The sequence below is a fragment of the Carex rostrata genome, chromosome 9 (assembly GCF_964058835.1).
Source record: "Carex rostrata chromosome 9, lpCarRost1.2, whole genome shotgun sequence".
Classification (NCBI taxonomy): Eukaryota; Viridiplantae; Streptophyta; class Magnoliopsida; order Poales; family Cyperaceae; genus Carex; species Carex rostrata.
The window spans coordinates 5257635-5283701 of NC_135926.1; the positions used below are offsets into that span (position 1 = coordinate 5257635).

Sequence of the window (26067 nt, forward strand, 5' to 3'; positions counted from 1 at the left end):
CTTTAATCCGACGGTATTTTCTCATTTGTGGCACGTTTAGCAGTGAGTTCGCATCGTCTGCATGAACTCAAAAGAGCATCTTTTGAGTCAATATATATCGACCGTCCGATTGTAAACGGAGTTTATTCGGTTTGCGCCGAAAATATAAGAGTCTTTAATATTAGTGCGAATCTAATTCGCACGAGTCTCAAATCTAATCGAACAGTCGAGATACATTAACTCAAAAGATTCATTTTTGAGTTAATGCAGAGGATACGAATTCTTTAGCATTTGCCACGAATCGTCGAGGTTTTAGGAAGTAGGAATGCAAGATATCTGGGAATTCCTTCAAAAACAAAAATACAGATAAAAATTAAAAATTAATTGTTTAATTAATATAAATATTATTAAATAAAATATAATACACTTAATTAGATATAACTAACACATCGGTGAAAGGTAAGAAAAGAAATAATTTCCAGCCATATGATTATATTTGAAAGCAATCAATAGTGTATCTAACAAAATTTGAAATTGATTGATAACTTTACATGTTTTAAAATGAAACTCAACCATTGTTATGAAATATTAATTAAATACAGAAATTATTTAGAAATTATACTTCTAAATTAGAAAGAGTAAAACTATTCTTTTACACCCTATAATATGCATCTTTTATTACACTCCAAAAGCATTATACTTATCATATAATTTACTTATAAACGGATCCTAAAATGTTAATATCTAATGTACAAAAAATTATCACTTTTTACTGAATGATTTAAGAAAAATATGTTGTTGAATAAGTAAATATACACAGTTTTAAATTTTTAAAATTTTATATAAATATTTTTCTATCAAATATAAATACTGGTATATACGGACAGATTACACACAGAAAATCATAAAAAAAATGAAAGTATATTTTTTTTAGTAAAAAATACAAGTTTGTGAGAAACCTAAGCAGAAATCTGCAGATAATATAACTAGCAGGCATTTACCTATTATTATAACTTACACAGCACACGTGTTTGCTCTTCGTCACACCACGCCAACAGTACAACTAACCCACCGCTCTTTCTTCTGTACAAACGTTCCTCCGTGTACTCATCTCCACTGTTACTCAGAAACAGACAGTTTTAAGTTTTGCACTTGCAATTGAACATATCTTATAGTTATAGCCATGGCTGCTAGGGCACTGTCAAATAGAACAAGTACAGCCAACATACTCTTACAAAACCTAGGTCGGTGCTCGTTCAATCGGACGGTTGGTGCAGCCTCGGGTGTTGTTGTGAATCGACCCCTGTCTACTGATTCTTCCGACACTGCAACTAGTGATGAAAAGAGCATAAACGTTGACCGTCAACCTGCCACAGCCCCTGCACGGCATGGCCGTCGTCCTGCCACAGCCCGTGCACGGCATGGCCGTAGAGATGATTTTTTGCCTGCCTTCTTCTCTGGTATATATATAGAAATTCACTGGTGTCCTTGGTATAATTTAGATAATAGCACGTCAGATCATGAAGCAATTTCTATATATTATTAAATTCTTGTTTGTATGTATGGTTCAGATCCGTGGGATCCGTTTAATCCTGGTAGAACTATAAGCCAGGTATTGAATTTCATGGACCGGCTTATGGATGTCCCTTTGGGTGGTCGTGGAGTGCTTCGGACCGGGTGGGATGTCAGGGAGGATGACAAGTCACTTTATCTGAAAGTCGAGATGCCGGGACTCAGCAAGGATGATGTCAAGGTGTGGGTGGAAGGTATATATGTTTTTGCTTTTATTAATTTACCAATTGGAACATGATTTCATCTAGCTTATAGACATGTACGCAAGTAAATAAATAAACAAGTTATCTTATAACAGAATTTAATCTGCAATAGTATTTTATCAAGTTCACTACAATAAAATCAATTAGGACTATTTACACGGTAATAATTAATGCCACAATTATCAGTGATATATATTCATTGTATACTGGGTGTTTGAGTGTTTCTGATATTGAGAAGGTGTTCTTTAAATAATTTATTTGAATTGATAAATCATTTGATCTACAGGTAATACTCTTGTGATAAAAGGAGAGAAAGAAGAGGAAAACAGAACAGGCAATGGCGTAGAAGATATTACTGCAGCTGAAGGAAATCAAGAGCAGGGGCAAGGGAGGGCACGGCGGAGGTACAGTAGCAGGATCGAGATACCCGAGAAGGGTTACAAGTTGGATCAAATCAAAGCAGAGATGAAGCACGGTGTGCTCCGGGTGGTGATCCCTAAGGTGCACGAGGAAGAGCGCGGTGATGTAATAGAGGTGCAGATTGATGGTTGAGGGAGGCCTTGAGGGAAAATTGTGATTGTAGTTATGTAGCTAGCTAGGAGTGTTTACTGTGTTACTGTTTACTATTAGTGCTGTATAATGGTTGTTAATTGTGCAAATAGTGCTTGAATATGTGTCAAATGCAGTCAAAAAGGGTGATAAATAAAACGCTTAGTCTTTTTTCATCTATTTCTTTGTTTGTTGTTTCTTTTTCCCATCTACTTCCATCTCAATTTCTAAAATTTTAATCCTGAACTTTCGTTGCTAATTAGATGTTCCTATAATGCATAAAAAAATTTATTTGTAGCACAAAAAAAAGGATAAATCAAAAGACTCTAGATTTGGAGATTTTCATATTTATTCTGGTCGTATAGTCAATCTGCGGCGTATTTATGGGGGTGCAGATTGGTTTAGATATTCCCAAAAAAATTTAAAAAATACACTGTAATATTGAATATATTTACATTTTGAGAACCTCTAAGCGAATATGTGTTCCTCATAAATAAGCTACAAATTAAATGTGTGGTATGTGTAAATATAGAAATTTCCTAAATCTAGAATCTTTTGATTTATTTTTTTATTATGGTATTTTAAAAAAATTCGGTATAATGCACATACAATTTGCTTATTATAATAAAAACATCATGAACAGGTGCATGCAAAGGGGGGAATAGGGCATAGGAGAATATTTCGCCCATAGGTTTTCATTGCCACCTGAAGGTAAAGCTACTCTTAAACTCACTGGATGGATTGTTGGCGCTTTCTGAAAAGAAGAATGTCCGGTCATTTTTATTAATATCCCTAAAACAAATGTAAATTTTAAAAATGTCTCTGTCTTCCATTTTTTTTTAAATATGTCCTGACCGCCAAAATTACAGGCGGCCCATTCCTCTAGTGAGGCGCCAGCCGCTGGGGCGCTCCAATAGGCCTGTGAGGCGCCACCCCCCCAGGCGCCCCATGGTATTTTTTTTTTTTTTTTTTTTTTTTTTTTTAGATCTTAGTATTTTGATTTGAATAATTTTGTGAAAAAAAAATTTCTTATTTAGAGTGTATGCCAAAAAATAAAATATTTGATATATTTACGAAGTGATGTCGTAAATATTTGATATACTAAGATCTCTATAAATATGCGGCCATGCAGTCCTTCCATGCGGTTTTGATAATTTGATTGTATTTTAATTAAAATTTATGTGAAAAAGGACTAATTTGGACCGTACATCTTGATGGGTAACTTGACTAATCTGGGCCATTGGTTAAAAGGATTTACATGCAATTTACTTCTCAGAAATAATTTTCTCCGGGCTGAACAGAGCGGTGCTTCGTAACCTCAGACATCGCTCGCAGGGGGCTGCCGCCCCCCTGCCACCCCCCGCATACTCCTAAAATCGTCAGATCCTGTTTTTCACCCTTTTTCCTGCAAAATACCAAATAAAGCATAGCAGTACCACATTTCTTTGAAATATAAGTAAAAAGTCCACACTTATAGGCTTTAAAGCACAGGTTTTAGTGTAAATCAGGGCTATAAATAAGACATAATATGGAGACATCAATATACATATACATATACATACACATATACATACACAATATATGTGTATGTATATGTGTATGTGTATGTATATGTATATGTATATGTATATTGTATATGTATATGTATATGTATATGTATATGTATATGTATATGTATATGTATATGTATATGTATATGTATATGTATATGTATATGTATATGTATATGTATATGTATATGTATATGTATATGTATATGTATATGTATATGTATATGTATATATGTGTATGTATATGTATATGTGTATGTGTATGCGTATGTGTATGTGTATGTATAATTGTATCTATATGTGTATATGTGTATATGTGTATATGTGTATATGTGTATATGTGTATATGTGTATATGTGTATGCAGTGTTCTAAAATGCGGTTTTGTTCATGCATGCGGAAGGCCACTACATACCGCATATGCGGTATGCGGACGCATATGCGGATTTATATATGCGAATTTTAAAATAAAAATTCACGTATATATTGTTATGCTTGTCACACCCCGAATCCGGAGGTGCGACGATTCTGCCGTGTCTATTTACCATTTAATATACATAATATAAGGCATGTATCTAATTGAACAACAAAAATTACATAATTAAATCAAAACACTAAGGATCGTATCATAATAAATGGTTTGGGTCTAAATCTTTTAAACCATAAAGTCAAGTAACGTTTGTGACATATATTTAGAACCACTAAGTCTAGTAACATTTGGTTTCTTAACTTTACAATTTATAGGCTGGTAACACGGAAATATACTATAACATGTATCTATCGTGTTAGGACTTATACCATTCTAACTATTCTGACATATTGTTAACAGAACCAATACGGAAACAATATTATAATACTGTCATTATCGGAAAGAAAATCAATGATAAGACAGTTATCACAGTTCATTAGTTTCACAATCACAATTCACAATATTAGTTTCATTATGCGGGGGGTGGCAGGGGGGCGGCAGCCCCCTGCGAGCGATGTCTGAGGTTACGAAGCACCGCTCTGTTCAGCCCGGAGAAAATTATTTCTGAGAAGTAAATTGCATGTAAATCCTTTTAACCAATGGCCCAGATTAGTCAAGTTACCCATCAAGATGTACGGTCCAAATTAGTCCTTTTTCACATAAATTTTAATTAAAATACAATCAAATTATCAAAACCGCATGGAAGGACTGCATGGCCGCATATTTATAGAGATCTTAGTATATCAAATATTTACGACATCACTTCGTAAATATATCAAATATTTTATTTTTTGGCATACACTCTAAATAAGAAAAAAAAAATTCACAAAATTATTCAAATCAAAATACTAAGATCTCTAAATAAAAAAATAAAAATAAAATAAAAAAAATACCATGGGGCGCCTGGGGGGTGGCGCCTCACAGGCCTATTGGAGCGCCCCAGCGGCTGGCGCCTCACTAGAGGAATGGGCCGCCTGTAATTCTGGCGGTCAGGGCATATTTAAAAAAAAATGGGAGACAGGGGCATTTTTAAAATTTACATTTGTTTTAGGGATATTAATAAAAATGGCCGAAGAATGTCTAATACTTGCATGTGTAACTTGACATAATCACCCCTTTTCCAGCCCTCAATGGTCCCTGTGTTAACCTTCATCAAATGAAGTAGTGGGGACCCCGCATCAACCTTCCCCAATCGTCCATGCATTAACATTTCTCTAACAAAAATAATTGACCACATAGGTATAATACTCCAATGCATAGGTATAAATACTTGTAATACTTGATATTAATATTTTCATATGTCAACCAGTGTCATATGTAAAACGTACTTGCAAGTATATGTATAAATACTTGTGTGATGACGAGCCCGAAAATATGTCATCATGGATCTCATTTGAAAGAGAAAATTATGTAGAAGGCGTTCGTGATTTTAGATTCGTAAAATTCCTCATAGATTGTCAGAAATGTGAATGAGATTGAATGAAAAAAAAATACATATCTAAAAACGTGTATGGCCCCTCATATAATTTGAGATTTGGTTAAAGAGAATTATTTATGTAAAAATTATTCACCTTATAGGTATAAATACTTTTGTGCATGGAGATTAATACTTTAGAAAAAAAATCAGTGCTGAAGCTATAATTAGTAGGGAAGGATATTAGATAACAAGTTATCTGATTTTGAGTAGTAATTTTTTTTTTCATTTTCTTATTTCTTCATATATCTATGTTGGTTTTTTTATTGTTGAATAATTATTTTTTATTAATTTATTTTTTACAAAAGTGTGTCATTTTGTATGATAATATTTTTGTCTTATAATATATTTCTGTTGCAACACACGGGCACGATATTAGTGTGTGTAATATTATTTCGCGAGTGAAAATTTCAATTGACAAAAAAGGAGAGGGTTGAGGCCCTTTTCTAGTTGCAAAAAAAAAAATATATTAAGCTTCACATACCGAAAAGGAAAAATTTTGCTTCCAAGACTATTTGATAAAATAATTAATTGAAGAAATAAGAATATAATTCTTATTATCACTTTTCACAAAGGATTAAGTTATCCAAAATATTTTTTCGCTCTATTACTATCCAAAAACTAGCAAAACAAATTGCTTATGTGGATCTTGCGAATGATTCTCAATTCTTGTTTGAGAGGGCATAGCTAGAGGTGCTACTTTTACCCGATTCTCCGGAACTGATCCGGATCTGATTAATTTGGATATGGTATGGATTAAAAAATATAACCGGTTAAATTATGGGTATGGTTATAAAATTAATAATTTAATATCCGACCCGGATCTGAACCGGAACCGATATTGTAATGGGTAGGATATGGGTTTCATTTAATTATCCGACCCATAACCGAACCCGACCCGATACCCGTATAAATATCCGATAAAACATATATTAATAACTATTAATATATAAAAATACAACTTTGCATATTAATTTTTGCATAAGTTATGGTGAGTCCAGTACTTTTTTGAATGTGAGAAAATAGAATGCAGTAACATATTCACTATGTTTATACACATAGATGGATGTCAAATTTATTCATTTCATAACAGCCGCATTAATTTTTTAAATAAAATTTATTACTATGAATACACCCTTCAATATTTGCCTTAATATCCTCTGCATAATAATGGAAATTTATTGCCCTCGTCATTTTTACAAATTATTAGTATTTCATTAATAGATTTTTTGAACCATAAAAAAAGAAATCATCATCTTTAATATTTTACTTTTTAAAAATTATATCTCTTCTTCAATATTTTTTTTTCAAAAGTTATTTTCTCTCCATCCTCTTGATTTTTTGTGACATATACCCGCTCCGGATCCGGAACTGCCCTGTATCCGAACTGGACCCGATAATCTACAAATAAGTTATGAGTATATATCTACCCGGAACCGAAAGACTGGACCCGAAATATCTACGGATAGATAGATATCCGAATCCGGACCCGATCCGAATTGAAATAAATAAGTGTATGGATCAAAATTTGGACCCGAACACTTTTAGAGTACGGATCCAAATACCGACCCGACCCGATAGCACCCCTAGGCATAGCAGTAAGGATATAAAAAATAAAATCTTTAAATCCTCCTCTTCGCATTGTTTCTACTTTCTACATTCCCACACAATTTATTACAAGTATATTATTGGAAGTTGATTTAAACAATTGGCTATCCGTTTTGCTTATTTTTATACAATTTATATTTGTAATTAGAGATGTTTAAATAGCTCGATTTATTAAATTTAATTAAATAAATTTATTTCGAATAATAAAATCCAGTGTCTGGTTTAATTCTATTCGATTTAAAAATTATTATAGTTCGATTTATAATATGTTCAATTCAACACTATATAAACTAAACAAGTTAAATAAACCAAGAGACTAGTAAATATTATGACAGCATCATATCATTACACACAATAATAAATAAAATATCATATTAACATTAATATCATTGATAATTAATTAACATTTACACATCAAGTTTAGTTGAATAATTTTAATACGGTTTAAACCAACTGACTAATCAACCCCTACTTGTAACTCGGCAAACCTTTTAGTCTTTTACAAATCATTCACTTATAACTCCGTGTTTCTGCATAATCTGTGAATTCTGATTAATTAAATAATCCATTTCCCCAGAGGCCAGAGGCCACAACGCCCGCCTCGTACAAAACTCTTTTATCTACCAAATCTTCTTTTCACACTCCCCGTCCTTTGTTACTTCCTTTCTACCTGGTTCGAATCAAACCGAACCTCAATCGGGACATGGCGGGGGAGAAGATAGACTATGTGTTCAAAGTGGTGCTGATCGGGGACTCCGCCGTGGGGAAATCTCAGATCTTGTCTCGGTTCGCTCGCGATGAGTTCAGTCTCGACTCGAAAGCCACCATTGGGGTGGAGTTTCAGACGCGAACTCTATCGATTAAAAACAAGAATATAAAGGCACAGATCTGGGATACCGCTGGTCAGGAAAGGTATTTATCTTCTTTTTTTATCTAATCCTTTTCTACTTTTACTAATTTAGCTAAATTTTAAGTACTTGATCTGCTGCTGGCATTGTTAGCTTTTCGAGTGTTTAGATCTGTGCTCATTTACCGTCTTAACCTCACTTTATGGCATTGATAACAAAGAGTTATTGAAAGGATTTACAATTTAGTGTTTAATTATGACTCGTTTTCATTAAACTGTTCTTCTCTGGCAAATTTAATCCATTCGAAACAAAGCTATCTGACATAGATCAGCTCATTATTTACTGGTACATATTAGTACTAACCTGTCTTGCACAGTATGTTGCCAGTAAAGTACCAACTTTATAGAGTATTAATGAACCCTTTATCCCCACCCTCTAGAAACTTAAATGAAGAACTTTGTCAGAGACTCTGAGTTGAAGTTACAATTACCATCATGATGATTACATTTATCAAGACCACTTATACTTCCTTTTTTTAAATAAAAAAGGTACAGAGCAGTAACTAGTGCATATTATCGAGGTGCTGTAGGAGCATTATTGGTGTATGATATCACAAAACGCCAAAGCTTTGACCACATTGCAAGGTGGCTGGATGAACTACGGGCCCATGCTGACCGTCAGATCGTGATCATGCTAGTTGGCAACAAATGCGACTTGTCAGACGAACGGGCCGTATCTGCTGATGATGCCCGAGAGTTTGCCGAGAAAGAGTCTCTTTTCTTTCTAGAAACTTCCGCTCTTGAGGCTACCAATATTGAAAATGCATTTCAGACTGTTTTGACTGAAATTTTTAATGTGGTAAATAAGAAGAATGTCACTGCATCAGGTCAAGGAAATGGGGGTGCTGGGCCCACAGCACTGTCTGGTCAGAAGATTGTCGTGCCAGGGCCCACTCAGGAGGTGCCAAAGGCAAAGACATGCTGTCAAGCATAGAGAGGAGGGAGTTGCTTTGTTGTATCTTTGGGTTTCTGGGTTGATTTGTTTTGGTCAAATCGATTGTATTGTTGATTATGCTCTTTTTTGGTACACAATCAGTTTCTAGGTTAGGACAGCTACAAGTTGATGTTTAGGATGAGCTTAATCGTGGATTAGGAGTTTACTATGTTTTTTTCTGGGATTATATAATTTGTTATGCACGATTCATGTCAATGAGAATATGTGAGTAATATGCAAAGTGTGTTGTGTATGCACTAAATTGAATGTAACGAGGGAGCAAAAGATGAATTCTGGAGATATTATTGATCTGACTTGTGATATTCATTCATTTACAAATTCTGTTAGCGTGTGCTGACTATTAGTGATGCTTAATTTTGAAATTGTGGCAGCTTGATGTCATTTGGTTTAAGTGGGTACATGGTCAACTGTATAATTATTCTAATATATCATATTTGTCAGTTATTTTTAGCTGCTCTTGTTTTTATTCTTAGATTTGTCCCCAAAAATGTATTATGTCATACATCTCTGTTGCTATGAATTTGTGTGTCAACATTTGGGTGAGAATGGACAGGTTTTCTTTCGGAGGTGCTGGAGCTGAACTGGTAAGAAACTATTCAAGTGTTCCTGGCCTAAAAATTTGAACAAAAGGTAGCAGGTCTTGATCCAACATTTCGGTTTGTGGATATAGCCATGTAGGTTACCTGATATCATCCAATCCTAATTGACACTATCGGATCCTCATCCCGACCAACCACTGTTCGTTAGCTTTTTGAAGTATAAGATTGGATTGCGAATCAACAAGATGAGGATCCAAAACCGAAGGTTACTACGATGAAATTATTGAAATAAATTCAATATTACCTTATCTCAGTATGCATATGTAACGTAGGTATTATAAAACTTCTAGATAGACACTAAAAAAATCACTACCGGGTATATTTCTTTTAGCTTGATATGAGAGTCAAATTTCATTATTAAACATATTTAACGTTCATTTTTTTCCTAGTGAGATGCACTATGAAATTATGGCTGCAGCCTGCAGTAACAGGTTCTATGCCTCTATTGCATATGTTGTGCATCGGATTCATTAAATTCTTAAATAGCATATGGATTTGGATCTCGTCACCAGCTCAACCAAATCCGATCCATTAATAGCCCAAGCCCGAAATCAGTCAATAACCACCTTATCCATTCCGTTCTCCTCCCGCCTGTATCCGTTCGATGAAATGCTCCATCGCACACACGACCATCAATGTCGCTCTCACTCCTTCCCCTCCCTCTCTGCCCCTCTCTATTTGTCTCTAGCAAAACTCGATCAATTCTTCCAGTCAGAACTAGACCGAGCTCTCTCCGGTTGAGAAACTCCCCGTGCTGCTCCAGTGCATCCCCCAGATTGTCACTCGATTCGTCCATCGATGAGGTTTCACGAGCGACATTGATATGGAGGGCTGTCAAGCTGCCTATTTACTCTGTCGCCTTGGTTCCTCTGACTGTATGAAACCTAGTGCTTTATTGTCAAATTCTTTTAACAAGAAATGTGAATTGCGTTTTTACTTGCTTTGCTTTGACTTGGTAATAACACTGATTGATGTAGAACTAGCAAAAGGTAAATGGAACCAATGGGCACTTTATACAAGTTAGTTGTAGAAGTTTTACTAAGTTTGGTCTAGTCAGCATTAAACAATTCGAGATTATTATATACAATTATTATATACAAACTACAAATTAACATTTAATTCCGGTTCCTCTGTAAATTACAGGTTGGTGCGGCCGCAGCTTATTTCAGAACAAGCTTATTCTTTGCTAAAAGATATTTTATTCTCTTGGTTTCATCAGTCCTTGTCATAACTTGGCTCAATTTGAGGTGCCTTATTTATAATGCATCAAATTCATTCCTGTTTGAATGAACCCCTACAAGTTTTTTACATCAAAAAGAGAAGTAAAAAGGAAAAAAGTTTTATTACTTCCATGGTTCATGCCTTCATGGTGATGCAAAAACTAAGTTTTAGATACATAAAAGGTCCTCAATCAAGATAATCGAAAATTCACTATATTTTGTATTTCACTACTGAATTCAACTAATTTTCTTCTTCTGCTTAAATTGTAGCAATGATGTTTATGATTTTGATACTGGTGCCGATAAAAACAAAAAAGAATCTGTGGTTAACATTGTTGGCAGGTACTTCATAATTCTCAAAGTAAACATAGCTTAGAAATGTCAAGACTCCTGAATATTTTATCTTCCTTTGTTTTTATTGATCTTGAGTAGTAGAAGTGCCACCCAAATTGGTGCAATCATCTGTCTCTGTCTCGGCTTTTCTGGGTTGATTTGGGCATTTTTACAAGCAAGTGATGTGCGCTTCTTTTTATTGGTGACTTGTGCTATCTTCTGTGGATACTGTTATCAGGTACGCTTTGCTTCTTAGTTCAGTAGATGTTTTTGTTGTATTTGTCCATCTTGAACTTTTGCAGTAAACACTAATAAAGGGGTGTATTTTTGTAAACAAAAGTCAATTATAAGACACAGAATCAGAGGGGAAGAGCTAATATTAACTTTAACATGCACTCCCAAGATCTTTGCAACCTTTTTTGTTCTACAAGCCTTGTACTGTTTCAGTAATTATGCAGATTATCTTGTTACTGCGTGTGAAATAGGCTTTGGTTATGACTGTCAGTACCAGTAACTTCTCTACAAATTTCCTTTTTTAGTGTCCTCCTTTTCGACTAAGTTATCAAGGACTTGGTGAGCCGCTTTGCTTCGCAGCATTTGGTCCTTTTGCCACCACAGCCTTTTATTTTGCAAGGTAATCCTAATGGGAGTGTGTTTGCTAGTTGCTTATTGTCTACGCTGCAACATATTTGATTATTAATCCCTTTTTTATTCAGAAACTGAGTTAATAGTTTGTCAGTGGAACAGGTCCTCTTCCTTTAAATGCAACAGTACTTGCAGCTTCTGTGCTTGTTGGATTAACAACCACTTTGATTCTATTTTGTAGCCACTTCCATCAGGTACAAACTTCTCTTTTAAAGTAAAGAATCTAATACTGTATTTCTCCAACTTATTTTCAATATAGTGAAGATATTTATACCATGATTGCACTGTTGACAAGTATGAAGAACTGATTCATAATTTACCCAGAACTTAAAAACTTGTTGTTTCACTTTTGCTCTTTCTTTTTGTATTTAAGATTGCAAAATGGGGCTAATCTTTCTAATGGAAATATGCATTTGTAGATTGAAGAAGATCTAGCAGTACAAAAGATGTCTCCTCTGGTATGCATCTTGTATTTTTTTTTAGCATTTAAGATCCGTGTGTGCCTAAACATACTTGTATATCGTTATTATTCCCTTATTGTGGTATTTACACGTTATTTATGTACTGAAAATATTTTGTGGTGTAAAATATATTACTGCAGGTCAGAATTGGTACAGAAGCAGGATCAAAAGTAGTTTCAATTGCGATCATATCTTTGTATGTTCTTCTAGCAGTATTCGGCATCTCCAAAGTTCTTCCAGCTGCATCTCTTGTAAGCCTACATTGTAGACTTTGTTTCCATGCATAAGATTTGTGACCTAAATCTTCGATATATTAATTGATCTTTGTGCATTGCAGTTATTATGTGCTCTGACAGCCCCAATAGGAAAAATGGTGTCTGACTTTGTCCAGGAAAATCACAGGGTGAGATCCTCTATTCTTTACTTCAAAATAGAGAAAGGAAGGTTCTTTTTTCGTTAATAGGTCAACCCTAACAATCTGACCATGCAGTTCAACAGCTCTTGACCAGCTGGTTGGTCAGGGAAATTTCTACCCGACTTGAGTCTTTACTACATCTGTCCTATAGTACTGAATTTGATTAAAATTTAAATCTTAATCTTTTGTTAATCCAATTATTTTACATTGAAAATACATAATAAATTTCAATAGATACTGTCAACTTAAAGCCAGCCAGTGAACCAGACTGCTTTGAACAACATTCTAGACTTGCTGGCAGGTTGCTATATTGAATGAAATATGCCAACCTAGCTCGAACATGTACTGACAGCACATCACTACACAGTACACACAAATACATGTGTACAAAACAACTGAGGCTGATAAAATGAATTGACAGGACAAGGTGAAGATCTTCATGGCAAAATATTACTGTGTGAGATTACATGCACTGTTTGGAGTAGCTCTAGCTTCCGGATTGTTTTTAGCCAAGTAAAATAATTGCATGACAATAGTACTACACACGCATTGTCAATATGGTGTTTCAGATATCAACAGTTAGAAGGTGGTTTATGTACCAAAAAAGTTGTGGAATATATAATGTATAACCAAAATTTAAATTGCTCTAAAAGCTTTTTATCCTTGTACATGTAGTGGTATGATAAATAAATATCAACAAATCAGCTGCAAAGTTTTCAAAATGGATAATAGAACTTCCTTTCTACAGAAAACTGATTTCCTCTCTAATTCATGTACAAGAAATGTTTTAGCAACCTGAGAACTTCAAATTTTGCGATAAAATAGTCTGCAAATGTGCGACGAGGGAAAAGAATCGATGGTACCAAAAAGCCAGAAGGTTGTAAATGTCTACTTAAATTGTTTTCCTTTTTCTTTGAGGTAGGCACAATGTCAAAATTTTATAATCACTATATAGATATCATAGTCAAGTGATAATAATCTACGTAATCCTATCAAATAAAGATAGAAAGCTATAACAAAGAAAGCAAGTTGATCGGTTTATTTTATTTTTATTTGCCAAATTATTAAACTGTAATCCAGTACCAATAGAGCTACTTGTCCACTACCCAGATCATACATAATAAAACTCTGAAGATACTTTTTCATTTTTCTTATTTGGATGCGTCAACTGATTTTGAATTAGAGCCGAATGTCCGTACAAATCAAATAAATGAATCCCAATGATTATGTGCACAACAGGCCATTCAACCATAAATCCATAATCTACTGATAGGCTGAGATTTCTCTCTAATACGCTTAAATAATTCAAAAAAATAATTCATAACAAAATGTATACAAACAAAATCTATTCTTCAGCCAATGCTAAACCTACAAGCTCCCACCACCCTTGCAACTCGCAATGTTTAGTTCTCAATATATAGCAGCTCAATCACAAATTCGAAATTCACAAAATAAAATGAATCTAAAATGCCAACCATATCAAAAGCGACAATATGCCAAAAAAGAAGATGCAGGATAATCATTTAAATTCAAAACATGACAACAAATAATCTCTTTGAGAGTTTCAAAGATCCATTTACAGTCAACGCTGTTCTTATCTTTCCCAGATCTCGTCTAAAACTCCACTAATATAAATATTATAAGCCTTTTACTTCTTATCTACATTCCCAAAGATGAGAGAGTTTCTAATCTAAACCCCAAAAAAGCAAATCCAACCTTTGAATGCACCCTCATTACCTTTCCCCTCTTGGACTTGGCGCAGGAAGAGGTGGAACGCCAGGTGACGTTGGCAACCCGGCTGATGACATCATCATCATCTGGTACGCAGTACGAGGAGACTGTAGGCACCCAAACCCAAGAGGAGATAGTGGCTCCATACCAGTACTATGCAAACGGCGCATGTAAGCCGAGATCGGCGACTCAGCTGTGACTCCTACAGACGGGAGAGGCGGCAAAGGTGAGAGAGCCTGTTGACCAGCAACTGAAGGGGGTCTGGCCGAGAGATTGGCCAGAGGAGGGGGTCTTATACGATGGAGGCGGGAAGAACTGGAGGGCTGCGGGAGCGGAGGGACTGGAGGTGTGGAGACAGGTGGAGCGGTGGGGCGAGGAGGAACTGGAGAGATGGAGCCAGTGAGTTTTTGGACGATTTCACGGAAGTTGTTTTTGTCTATATTGTAGACTGGAGGCTGCGGTGGCGCGACCGGCCCGGAGAGGGTGGAGGCGGAAATGGAGGGATTGGGATCTGGGTTGGAATTTGTGGTGGGTTCAGAAGGGGTTGGAATTGGGAGAGGAGGGGGAGGGGAGGGACGATTGGTGGGTTTGGAGATTTTGTAAGAGGATTTATTGAGAGATTTGAGGGATGATTCGATTTGTGTATTAGAAGTTGTTGCTGAGGCGGTGGTGGCAGTTCCGGCGGCGGCGGCAGTGGTGGTGGAGTGAGACGAGGGATTTGGTGGATTTGATTCCATTGGGGAAGGGAGTTGAGACTTGAGAGAGGAGCACAGAGGTGATAAATGAATATTTGATTGGGAATTTTGGGGTTGATGATTGAGAGAGGAAAGAGGTCTAGAAAAATGATAAATGGAGGCAAAATATTAAATAAAGTTCCTGTGTGATTAATGATTATTAATTGAAGCGGGGATCTTTTACAATTCTTACCTCCTAGTTATTGTAACCAACAAATTACCCCCCTCCTCTGATAAGTCATAAGAGTATTTGCTAATTAACCAACAAATTAGTTACCCTTCTAAGTCCTAACCATAGTTTGTGTCGTGCTAACCAACAAATTTTATCCTCCAACTATAAGAGTTTGGAAATGAAAGATAGTACGGTTAGTTAAGAAATTTATTTAATAACTTATGCGGAGGTTTTTTTTTAAAAAAAAAAAACTAATAAGAGCTTGTATCATCTAGAATGCTCAAGTATTCCATGATGTAGAATGGATAAAATAAAGTATTTGAAACGTCTGATTGAAATGTAATTTAATACTGAACAATTTAAATGTGGTCCCTTTGAGAAAAGTACCTGTGAAATGTATTTTTTACTAATAAAAACACGTTGACTATTACAAGCATATCTTTGAATAGAAATTTTCAACGGCACAAATTATTGATTCGATGGGATTTAAATTTTAAACATGACCATTTTTGTCGAGTCTTCAGTTAGAAGCAACGTTCTAATATGAGGTTTTTAATATACATGTGATTGGTTATTGTAGAACACAAAAGCCGCTTTGCGGATGTATATGCATTAGTGTTGTGTAGAACTGTAGATGTGTATTTGAAAAAAAGAAATTGAAACTTAAGAACTAAAGAGAATTGTTTATAGAATATCCAAAAAATAATAATATACAATAAGATGATATTAGTATAATTTTAGTTCATTAAATGTTGATGTTATGTAATCAATTTTATATCTAATAAGATAATTGTTTGAAAATTTATAGTTTGTTATTGAATACGGATGTGTGCGGTTCTATATCCTTTTTATAAGCAGATACGGTCTCACATGCAATATATACAACCGCATTATAAAACACCATAATGGAACAGTTTTTCTTTTCTCATATGTCTGGAACATTTTTTTTTTATTTTCAGAAGCAAACTTGTAATTTGCAATTATATTGGGACAGATATAAAAATACATACTACTTCAAATATTATGATAATAACTATTTTTTTTATCCTTCCATAAAAAAAAATCATATTTTTTCCGTGACTTTGCCTGAAATTTCTTCCGTGTCATTTTTTTTTTCAAGTTGCGTACTGATTCCAGTCAAAATTAAAAAAAAAAAGCACATTTTGTCCCATTTGTAAAAAGTTAAAATTTTAAAAACACTAGAGAAAATTTAGTTATGAATTAACTCCTGACGAATTAGATGTATTATAACAGAAGCAGGTCAGATTATGGATTTTTTTTTTTTGGGGGATTTATTTATCGATGTTGTCAAGTTTTTTAAAAAACTTTTAGTGGCAAGGTATCATTTAATTATTTAATCGTTATTCGCAACGAAGTGTATTTGAAGAATTCTATAGTCAAAATGTCCAAAATTATTTAATTAATTTAACCACAAGTTTAATTGTTTCTATTTAAGCTTACATGCTGTGTTGAGTTTCTAAAATATGTTGGTACAAATACTTTACTACTGGCTACATCTTTTGAAAGAAAAGAAAGTTGTATGAATTTTGAAAAATATGAGATTATGCACGTTTGCGTTACAAAAATTGTGACTTAATATGTATGCACATATCGATTATTTAAAATGTTAATTTGTAATTTGTCTGTGAGCTGAATTTGAAATGAACATCGTGACTAAATTTGAATCAAATTAAAGTCAATGATATGATAATATAATAAAGTTGGGGTGTGCGAAGTGAAAAATCAAGGTAATTTAGCAACTACGTCATGTACTCACGTGTGAAACGAAATCCCCAATCCACCATCTAAATGGACATAGGCATAGCTTGATTTTATAATGAGGAGGGTTCAAATACCTCCATCTCTCTCTATTATTTTCAAAGTTCAAATAGTCGATCTGAACCGCTCAATCTAACCTCCATACTAAAATATGTTTGGAGACCAAATTTTATATTTTTAGAAAATTTTTTACTATTTTTTTAGATAGGTACAAAAATACTGTTTTTAGATGGTTCAGATTTACTGATTTTGTACCTATCTAAAAAAATAGTAAAAACATTCCTAAAATATAAAATTTGGTCTCCAAACATATTTTAGTATGGAGGTTAAGTTGAGCGGTTCGAATCGATTGTTTGAACTTTGAGAATGATGGAGAGAGATGGAAGCATGATAGAGGCACAAAAACATGGAGGCATTTGAACCCTCCTCTTTTATAATTTATATACATAGAGAGAGAGAGTGATATACAAATGGTTACTCTATTTTACTTTCGAATGAACAATCATCTCTTGATTAATGTATTTTGTATTTAGGGTGTAAAAAGATCCAATCGGATTGTGGGTGTAATTTTTTTTCGTATTTATTTTCTACATATTCATAGTACGAATTAGATATTAAATGAATATGAATACAAATAGAATATTAAATAAATACAAATATAATTCGAATCTCCACTTAGAATAATACAATTAACATAATATTCAAATATATACATGACTGAATCATATAAAAAAATTATGTAAGAATAAGAATCAATTTTACATTACCATTAATATTTTACTCTAAATTATATATAAAATTTAAATAAAATAGAGTCAATTTACCTCCATACGTTCTTCTTAATATTCTCTCCGATTGTTGCCCATGATTAATCTAACTTTTGTAAGACATGAAATAGTGGGTGAGAGAAATAGTTTTTTTTTTTTTTTGTTTCAAAGAGACTTTAATTACAGCACGAGCTAAAAAAAAAAATTACTTTCACTTTGTTATTATTTGCAAGACATTTTATCATAGAAGAAAATCTTACTGGTAGCCAATAATAGGCAAATTTAGCACTGTATTCGAATATTAAGAAAAAGGTGCATTTCAGTTATATATTTCATTTTGAGTGAGTCTATTGTACTATGCATATTACGATTTGGCACTGTGCTACGGCTCTATATTTAAGTTTTCAAATTCTAACGGTTGACCCGAACCGTTCATCTTGTTCTCCATATTAATATGTGTTTGGAGACCAAATTTTACATCTTTTGAAATTTTTTACTATTTTTTTAGATTTATTAAAAATCACTGTTTTTGGATGGTCCAGAATTTTCAGATTAAGTGATTTTCTAAATATCTAAAAAAATAGTAAAAAAATTTCAAAAAATGTAAAATTTGGTCTCCAAATACATATTAATATGGAGAACAAGATGAACGGTTCGGATCGACCGTTAGAATTTGAAAACTCGAATATAAAGCCGTAACACAGTAACAAATATGCATAGTACCATAGACTCACTCTTTCATTTTTATAAAACTAACTAGTTATTTATTTAAGGATTGATTACAATATTTAAGCGCAACGACAAAACGAATATAATTTACCAAGGCTTAACCAAAACGTGGACAATCCTTCATTTTAATTAAATAAATTCTTGTTATTATTTTTTACCAAATAAATACATTGAATATATTTCATTTTGAATTTCTTGATACGTGGGGTCCTTTCTGCAAATTTCTGATGGAGAAAACGACAAATTATAAGTGAAGAGAGAGACATGTAGGGACAAGGACTATAATTTATGTTTCTTTTTTTTTCTTTTGAATCCATTAAATTCTTCTTTTTGGCACTTTGTGGATGAGTCATTTTTGTAAAGCTTAAAGAACGGATGCTTTGACTCCAACGGTTAATCTTTGACTGGACCCGGCCTGCAGGATCCGACCCGATACAGTTTTTGTCTGTTCACATTTTTTTTGTGAAGTCTGAAAATGTCAGGCATGAACCTTCATGCCATGAAATAAACTTGCATACCCAATAAAAACACCTTTATCAGATGAGGGTTTAAACATTTTCATCTTTATGTATTTTTTTGTAAAAAAAAATAAAAAAAACGAGATTAAAAAAAACTCACGTAGAAATAAAATTATTAGATATGATTTATACTTTTTTACGCAAAAAAAAATTAGAACATATTGAGCATATCAAAACAGTTTGTCAATAATTATAAAATTCCGTAATGCACTTATTTTTTTGTGCAAGTAGGAAAAGTAAAATAGATTATGAGTGAGTCTATGCTACTATGCATATTACGATTTGGCACTGTGCTACGGCTCTATATTTGAGTTTTCAAATCCTAACGGTCGATCCGAACCGTTCATCTTGTTCTCCATATTAATATGTGTTTGGAGACCAAATTTTGCATTTTTTTTGAAATTTTTTTACTATTTTTTTAGATATTTAGAAAATCACTTGATCTGAAAATTCTGGACCATCCAAAAACAGTGATTTTCAATAAATCTAAAAAAATAGTAAAAAAATTTCAAAAAATGTAAAATTTGGTCTCCAAACACATATTAATATGGAGAACAAGATGAACGGTTCGGATCGACCGTTAGGATTTGAAAACTCAAATATAGAGCCGTAACACGGTAACAACCCGTGATATGCATAGTACCATAGACTCACTCATAGATTATTATCCATAATTTTATCTTAATATTTGGTCCAAAGTTATATTTCACTAGAATTTTAAAAATAAAATTTGTTTTTAAGTAAAAGTTAAAGATCAAATGACCTAACTATTTAATACTCGTATTATTTCAATAGAAGATTTCATTTATTTTGATATCAAACTCATGACTTTCCACATTAAAAGCCCATGTGTCTTTACCACTAGATTAGAAACTAGTTCTTTTAAATAAAAGTGTAATTAAGAAATAAAATAAATTATATGAACTCTTAGTATTACACATGCAAGTATTAAATTAGGTTATAAACTTATTAATAATAGATCAAATGAATTCTTAGTATTACACATGACATGACTGACGCTATGACGGAATCAATAACAAAGCGACTATTGTTTTTCACTATTGTGCAATCTGCAACGGGAGAAGGTTGCGAAATCCTTCTGTGACAATTATATCCAAATGTCCAAAATATTGAAGTTGTCATATAACATATTTATTTTATTTTTTTGATAAAAATTAGAGTTCAAATCACTCAACTATTTAATATTCATGTTATTATAACAAAATAATTTCTTTCAGCTGAATTTTGAACTCATAATTTTCTACAGAAATCATGTATTTTTACCACTGAATCAAATACTAATTCTTTGTAACGGATTTATTATTGCCACACAACTACACGGTCAACGTCTCGGTTTTTCTCCCTATCAGACTGCAACCCGTATTATGTTTTCTGCATTTTTTTTTCCCGAAAAAGCTCGTATTAAATTGGATGCATAGTCTGATTATTCTGTTCAACTAGGGCTGTCAGATCTAAATCAACCGGTTCGTGTTATCTAGAATCGCCTAATTTATGAAAAAAAAAAAAAAAAACTCAACCCAGCTTGATTAAAGTTGTCAGTTTGAACAAAGTCCATATATATTCTCTTTAATCGTATACGGTCTTCAATGAATAAATATTTTTAGTTTTGAGATGTGCATATTTGGTCTCGAACTTTGGTTTGAGGTAATTTTGTTTAAAAAACTTCTGTGGGTATTTTCGCTAGCAGAATAAATTAAAATATTTTTTTGATATGAAAACAGTGATTTTGTATTCATCTAAAAAATAGTAAAATATTTTAAAAAAATATAATATTTGATCTTTAACTTCAAGTATATTAATATAAAGATTATGCTTAGAGATTTAGATTAATTGTCTAAATTTTAAAAACGAAAAAAAATGTGAAGGATGATGAGATATGAAAAACATGAGACATTTGAACATTCCTCCTAATATTGATTGCATATTTGCATTGTTATAAGTAATTTGCTTTTCCTTTAGCTGATCTTTCTCTGGATAGTTAATCCTTGCATTTTAATATTGATTCTGTGTCCTGAAAATAAAAAATCAGTTTGTAATACGTTTTTTGTAAGCATCTGAAAAAACAAAAGAAAATAATTACATCCCGTTAGATGTTGTTGATTAAGCAGCGTATTACATTTTAACTTTTCAAATATTTCGTAGATATGTCTGATCCGAGTCAATCACGTGTCGAAATATTCGCATCGTTATCCAATTAAGTGGGTAAATGGCTCACGCAACCCCCAGTCCCATCTACACAAATTAATTTTAATATGTTTGTATCAATATCTGGACAAATATATGAATATCAATGTACAGTAATTGGTAACGGCTACAAGCAGTTGGATTTCCACATTTAATTTTGTTTCAAACTCAATAGACATCGTATCCAAAGGCTAAAAATATTGTTAAATATTATTATAAAATTAAACAATAAACATGGGAGGTGGGGGGCGGTCTGATGTGTTGGAACTTGGAACTGTCTGATCCGTATAAGAATATGTGAGCACTTAATTCTTGCGCATTTTGACGTTATCTGTATGGATTTTGATATGAATCAGCCAGCGCTGATTTGATATCAGATTAAATTTAATCCGATATTTATCAAACTGTCCGATTCTATAAATATGTCTGGTGTTGAATAAACATGTCAACCAAACTCAATTCGTCTATAAATATATCGGAAACCCATTTATCTATGGATTGAATTAAGATAGATAAAGTTGGATCTAGAATAAAAATTCCTACATGCAGTGATACATTTTTCAGTGTAATAACTTGTAGTTTACAAAGATAAGTAATAAAAAGGAAAAAAATATCCCTAATTAATACTAATTATTTTCTTTATTTGTGGAGGTTGCATATTTGATACCAATCTATATTAAAAATAAGTTGAAATTTTTTTACTTTTATTTCGTAATTAGATAATTTTTTATTCATAAAAATTAATAAAATATATGAAAAAAAATAAAATAAAAGAGTACTTTTATTCTTACACCACACCATCAGAATCAATGTCTCTTATTCAAATCAATTATTCTTCTTTTTGTTTAATTGATCAGTTTCTTTGTATACATTTATGATAATAATGCTGCAGCTTCAGTTGTAGTTTGGACTTTGGATCATGTGCATAGCTTTTCTTAATTAAAAAGATACCACATTTCATTTTTTTTGTTTAATAGCATCAACATCCACGTAGCATAGAAGGGAACTAGGCACATAAATTTCTCTTGCATGAATTGATTGGGTTCTGTGAGATATAGTACACGCAAAGGCACCAAATCAATAACCTTGCAACTTTCACTTGATCTAAGGGATACAAAAAATCTGGTCATATAAAAAAAATATTAGTTTGAATCAGAGGTATTGTTTTTAATTTAAACAATTGAATTGGAAACAATGAATCCGATCTTTCTATGGATCTAAGAATAGAAGTAGTCTTTCTATTTTTTTTTTATTAATTTCTATGAATAAAAAATTCTTGTCAAATTATACCTTCAAATTTTATTTTTTAAAGAGAAAATTAGAAGTTAAGTCATTTAACATTTTAATATACACAAAAAATTCCGTTCTATTTTTAAACCTACAACGGCCATTTTTATTAATACCCAAAAAAGAAGAAAAATTTAAAACAGCCTCTGGATTGGATTTTTTTTTTCAAAATTGCCCCGACCGCTGGGCCCACGGGCGGCCCACCCTCTCTAGCAGACAGCTCGGGCTAGGGGTGGTCCACTAGGGACCAGATCGCCTTTGGTCCAGGTGGTCCTCTTTTTTTTTTAGAGAGATCTTAATATTTTGATTTAAATAATTTTATGAAGAATTTTTTTTCTTGTTTAGAGTGTATGCCAAAAAAAATAAGACATTTGATATATTTATGCAGTGATGTCGTAACTCTTTATAACTTTGATTTTATTTATAAGTTGGATTTCACAAGTCTAAAGATAACACTAATTAAGGACTTGACATTGATTTTTAGTAATTTATTTTATTCATACACAAGGAAATATAGTTAGATTGACTTAATGATGTCAACTTCTTTTTTTTAGAGAATAATTAGATTATTTGATTATTGTCAACATATACCATTTACTCGGAGATAGGCAAACAAACACAATAAATAGTAAATGCATTTTAAAATAATTATATGAATAATTCTTGAATAATCTTTTAGGCTTTTGACTAAACAAAATACCGATCGTTGTACGTCTATCGTTAAACGAAAACTTAAACTGAATTTTTGAAGCACTAAACGACTTTTTTTGAAATTATGATGTTTCGGATGCTCGAGGGTGGCCCCCCGGGTGATATTCAGATTTGTCTTGTTCCCCCCCCTTTTCGAAAAGCGGTCATACGCGCAAATCCGACTTTCCTAGCCAAAGTTATGGATATTTTAAAGTTTTTTCAAAAGCCGAACTTTGAAAATTCATAACTAATTGTAGAAAAATCCAAATAAATTGAAATTTGTATCAATTATGTGTATTTTTGAATGCTCTACATGCTGGTATAATCAATTTTGTAGTTTGGTCCCTGTATCAGTCCAGACTCACTGATTTATCAGAAGAGGTCAAATTTGATATTTTTAGTGCATTGCACTATACTAGTGGCCTTTGCTTAGTGCTTGGTTGCTGAGTTTGGACTTGGTACCATATCAGAGATCTAATTTGAGGTTTGTTCATATTTTAGTAGCTCTAAACTACTGTTTTAGTACCATAAATAAAGAGAAGAAGATCAACAAGCTGTCAGAGCTTAGAATTTTTTGGCCAAATCCTTAATTAGTGTTATATTTAAACTTGTGATATTCAACTGACAAACCAAATCAAAGTTATAAAGAGTTGCAACATCACTGCATAAATATATCAAATGTCTTATTTTTTGGCATACACTCTAAAAAAGAAAAAATTTTCTTCATCAAATTATTTTAAATCAAAATATTAAGATCTCTAAATAAAAAAAGAGGACCGCCTGGACCACAGACGGTCTGATCCCTAGTGGACTGCCCCTAACCCGAACGGTCTGCTAGGGAGGGTGGACCGCCCGTTGGCCCAGCGGTCGAGGCAATTTAAAAAAAAAAAAACCAATACGGAAGCAGTTTTAATTTTATTTTTTAGAGTATTAATAAAAATGGCCCAACCTACAACTTCACACGTAAAACATGATAAAAAAAAAACTACTAATTTTTATTTCGTACTCGATAGAAAGTCTGTACAAACATAAAATTGTTTATATTAAAATATTAGAATTAGCAATAAGACAAAATTATGTATTGAGACAAATTTTGGTTCTAACATGCACTCATCTATACCAGACAAAAAATAATTATAATTGTTAGTTAATGCAAATTATCATACCCAGCTAATGCACCCCAAGGTCCACTAACCAGTAACCATGATGGAGAGACCTGCCCTTTGTCCATGAGCCGAGAGCGCCAAAAACAATGATTTCTATTTTCTTTCTTTTCCAGACTTTAATAAACTCAATGATGTGCTTCAGAATTTTTTATTTATAGAAATTAATTAAAAAATATATATATAAATAGATGAATGACAATAATATTTCGATGGTTTTCAAAAGAAAAGAAAAGGAAGTAATATCGATATCATAGAAGAAATAATATTATATTGAATCATTAGTTCAGTAATCAATAATTCAGTTCTTTTAATGCATCGGCCCACCCTACATAGTCCAGTACTCAATCCTTACTATTGTTATGTCATTTCTAAATGATTAAAACTGTCTATTGGGCTCCTCCTATGAATCGAAATTTTCAAATAATTATTTCACTGTTCTATATTATTTTTAATAAATTTCTACAAATAAAAAGTTCTGGATATGCTCTGGAAACTCTGTTCATAGAATTCATGAAACTGGGTTTTCTTTTCAGATCCCATGCGGCCAATGTAGTGTATCCCACAAAGGTGCACATGTCCAGGACACACACTTGAAGTCATGATAAAAACAAAGAAAGCTACGTGATAAGGATGTAAATACGTAATATGTTGCTGCGATCAAGTTAAATTTTTTACGTGTTGTGATTAAATTTAGAAAGATAGTCATGTTATGTCAATAATTATAATATGTTAATTACGTTTAGGGGCGGATACAGAATTTTAGTTAGGATAGGGCAAGAAAACAACTACTCGGGTTCAACCCGTTAACTAATTAGATTCAAATCCAACCGCAAAAAGTGAATGAGGCGAATGAGATCGTAAACTTGGATTTTTCAAAAAATATAACATTTTTAAAAAAAAAATGATAAGTTATCGAAAAATAAAATACAAATATTAATTAAAAATAAACTATTACATTATATATTGCTTCATTTGAATGAATGGAAAAGTAATTCCAAACTTTTGAATTCAAATAACAGATTGGGCTAAAATTGAAATTAACTATTAATTTGGTTAAATAAGAAACGGCCCAATATTATTAAACTTTGGTCTAACAGAATCTCAAATATTGATAGCATCTTGTCAGATTCTCTTTCCCGTAAACTCATCTTCATTTCTATTCAATTTTCAGATTCCGCTGATATTCTTTTACAAAACTCAACCGAATCAACAATTTTTAAATTAATCTCTCTGGGTAAGGCATTTAATTTTTTCAGGGCAGGGCAAGAGTTCAAAATCAAGTACTTTGATAACTGTTTTCAAAAATTTAGGGTAGGGCCCTTGCCCACCCCTGCCTTAACGTGAGTCCGCC

General features: G+C 32.8%; 3 protein-coding genes and 1 pseudogene across 4 annotated transcripts; 3 read left to right on the forward strand and 1 right to left on the reverse strand.

The window, feature by feature from the left end:
• The first annotated feature begins 1162 nt into the window (after positions 1 to 1162).
• On the forward strand, positions 1163 to 2313 carry LOC144559301 (small heat shock protein, chloroplastic pseudogene; annotated as a pseudogene). The gene is made up of 3 exons (XR_013513116.1): positions 1163 to 1439; positions 1551 to 1745; positions 2041 to 2313. The product of XR_013513116.1 is annotated as a small heat shock protein, chloroplastic pseudogene (transcript).
• Positions 2314 to 7978: 5665 nt separating this feature from the next.
• On the forward strand, positions 7979 to 9516 carry LOC144559483 (ras-related protein Rab11D-like). The gene is made up of 2 exons (XM_078308506.1): positions 7979 to 8315; positions 8800 to 9516. The coding sequence occupies exons 1-2, from the start codon at positions 8107 to 8109 to the stop codon at positions 9242 to 9244; spliced, it is 654 nt and encodes a 217-aa protein (XP_078164632.1). The 5' UTR covers positions 7979 to 8106; the 3' UTR covers positions 9245 to 9516.
• Positions 9517 to 10445: 929 nt separating this feature from the next.
• Positions 10446 to 13606, forward strand: ABC4 (UbiA prenyltransferase family protein). Its single transcript, XM_078308278.1, has 10 exons — positions 10446 to 10739; positions 11008 to 11111; positions 11355 to 11426; positions 11517 to 11655; positions 11957 to 12051; positions 12157 to 12256; positions 12482 to 12520; positions 12664 to 12774; positions 12861 to 12926; positions 13360 to 13606. The coding sequence occupies exons 1-10, from the start codon at positions 10500 to 10502 to the stop codon at positions 13453 to 13455; spliced, it is 1062 nt and encodes a 353-aa protein (XP_078164404.1). The 5' UTR covers positions 10446 to 10499; the 3' UTR covers positions 13456 to 13606.
• Positions 13607 to 14436: 830 nt separating this feature from the next.
• Positions 14437 to 15603, reverse strand: LOC144559265 (VQ motif-containing protein 9-like). The gene has a single exon (XM_078308279.1). The coding sequence runs from the start codon at positions 15404 to 15406 to the stop codon at positions 14672 to 14674; it is 735 nt and encodes a 244-aa protein (XP_078164405.1). The 5' UTR covers positions 15407 to 15603; the 3' UTR covers positions 14437 to 14671.
• Between the last annotated feature and the right edge of the window lie 10464 nt (positions 15604 to 26067).

Excerpts from the sequence above, each read along its gene's own strand:
- LOC144559265 (XM_078308279.1), bottom strand. The coding sequence starts at position 15,406 with ATGGAATCAAATCCACCAAATCCCTCGTCTCACTCCACCACCACTGCC.
- ABC4 (XM_078308278.1), top strand. The coding sequence starts at position 10,500 with ATGTCGCTCTCACTCCTTCCCCTCCCTCTCTGCCCCTCTCTATTTGTC. Across the intron at positions 11,112-11,354 it reads ATAACTTGGCTCAATTTGAG|CAATGATGTTTATGATTTTG; the intron begins GTGCCTTATTTA and ends CTTAAATTGTAG. Across the intron at positions 12,521-12,663 it reads TACAAAAGATGTCTCCTCTG|GTCAGAATTGGTACAGAAGC; the intron begins GTATGCATCTTG and ends ATATTACTGCAG.
- LOC144559483 (XM_078308506.1), top strand. The coding sequence starts at position 8,107 with ATGGCGGGGGAGAAGATAGACTATGTGTTCAAAGTGGTGCTGATCGGG. Across the intron at positions 8,316-8,799 it reads GATACCGCTGGTCAGGAAAG|GTACAGAGCAGTAACTAGTG; the intron begins GTATTTATCTTC and ends TAAATAAAAAAG.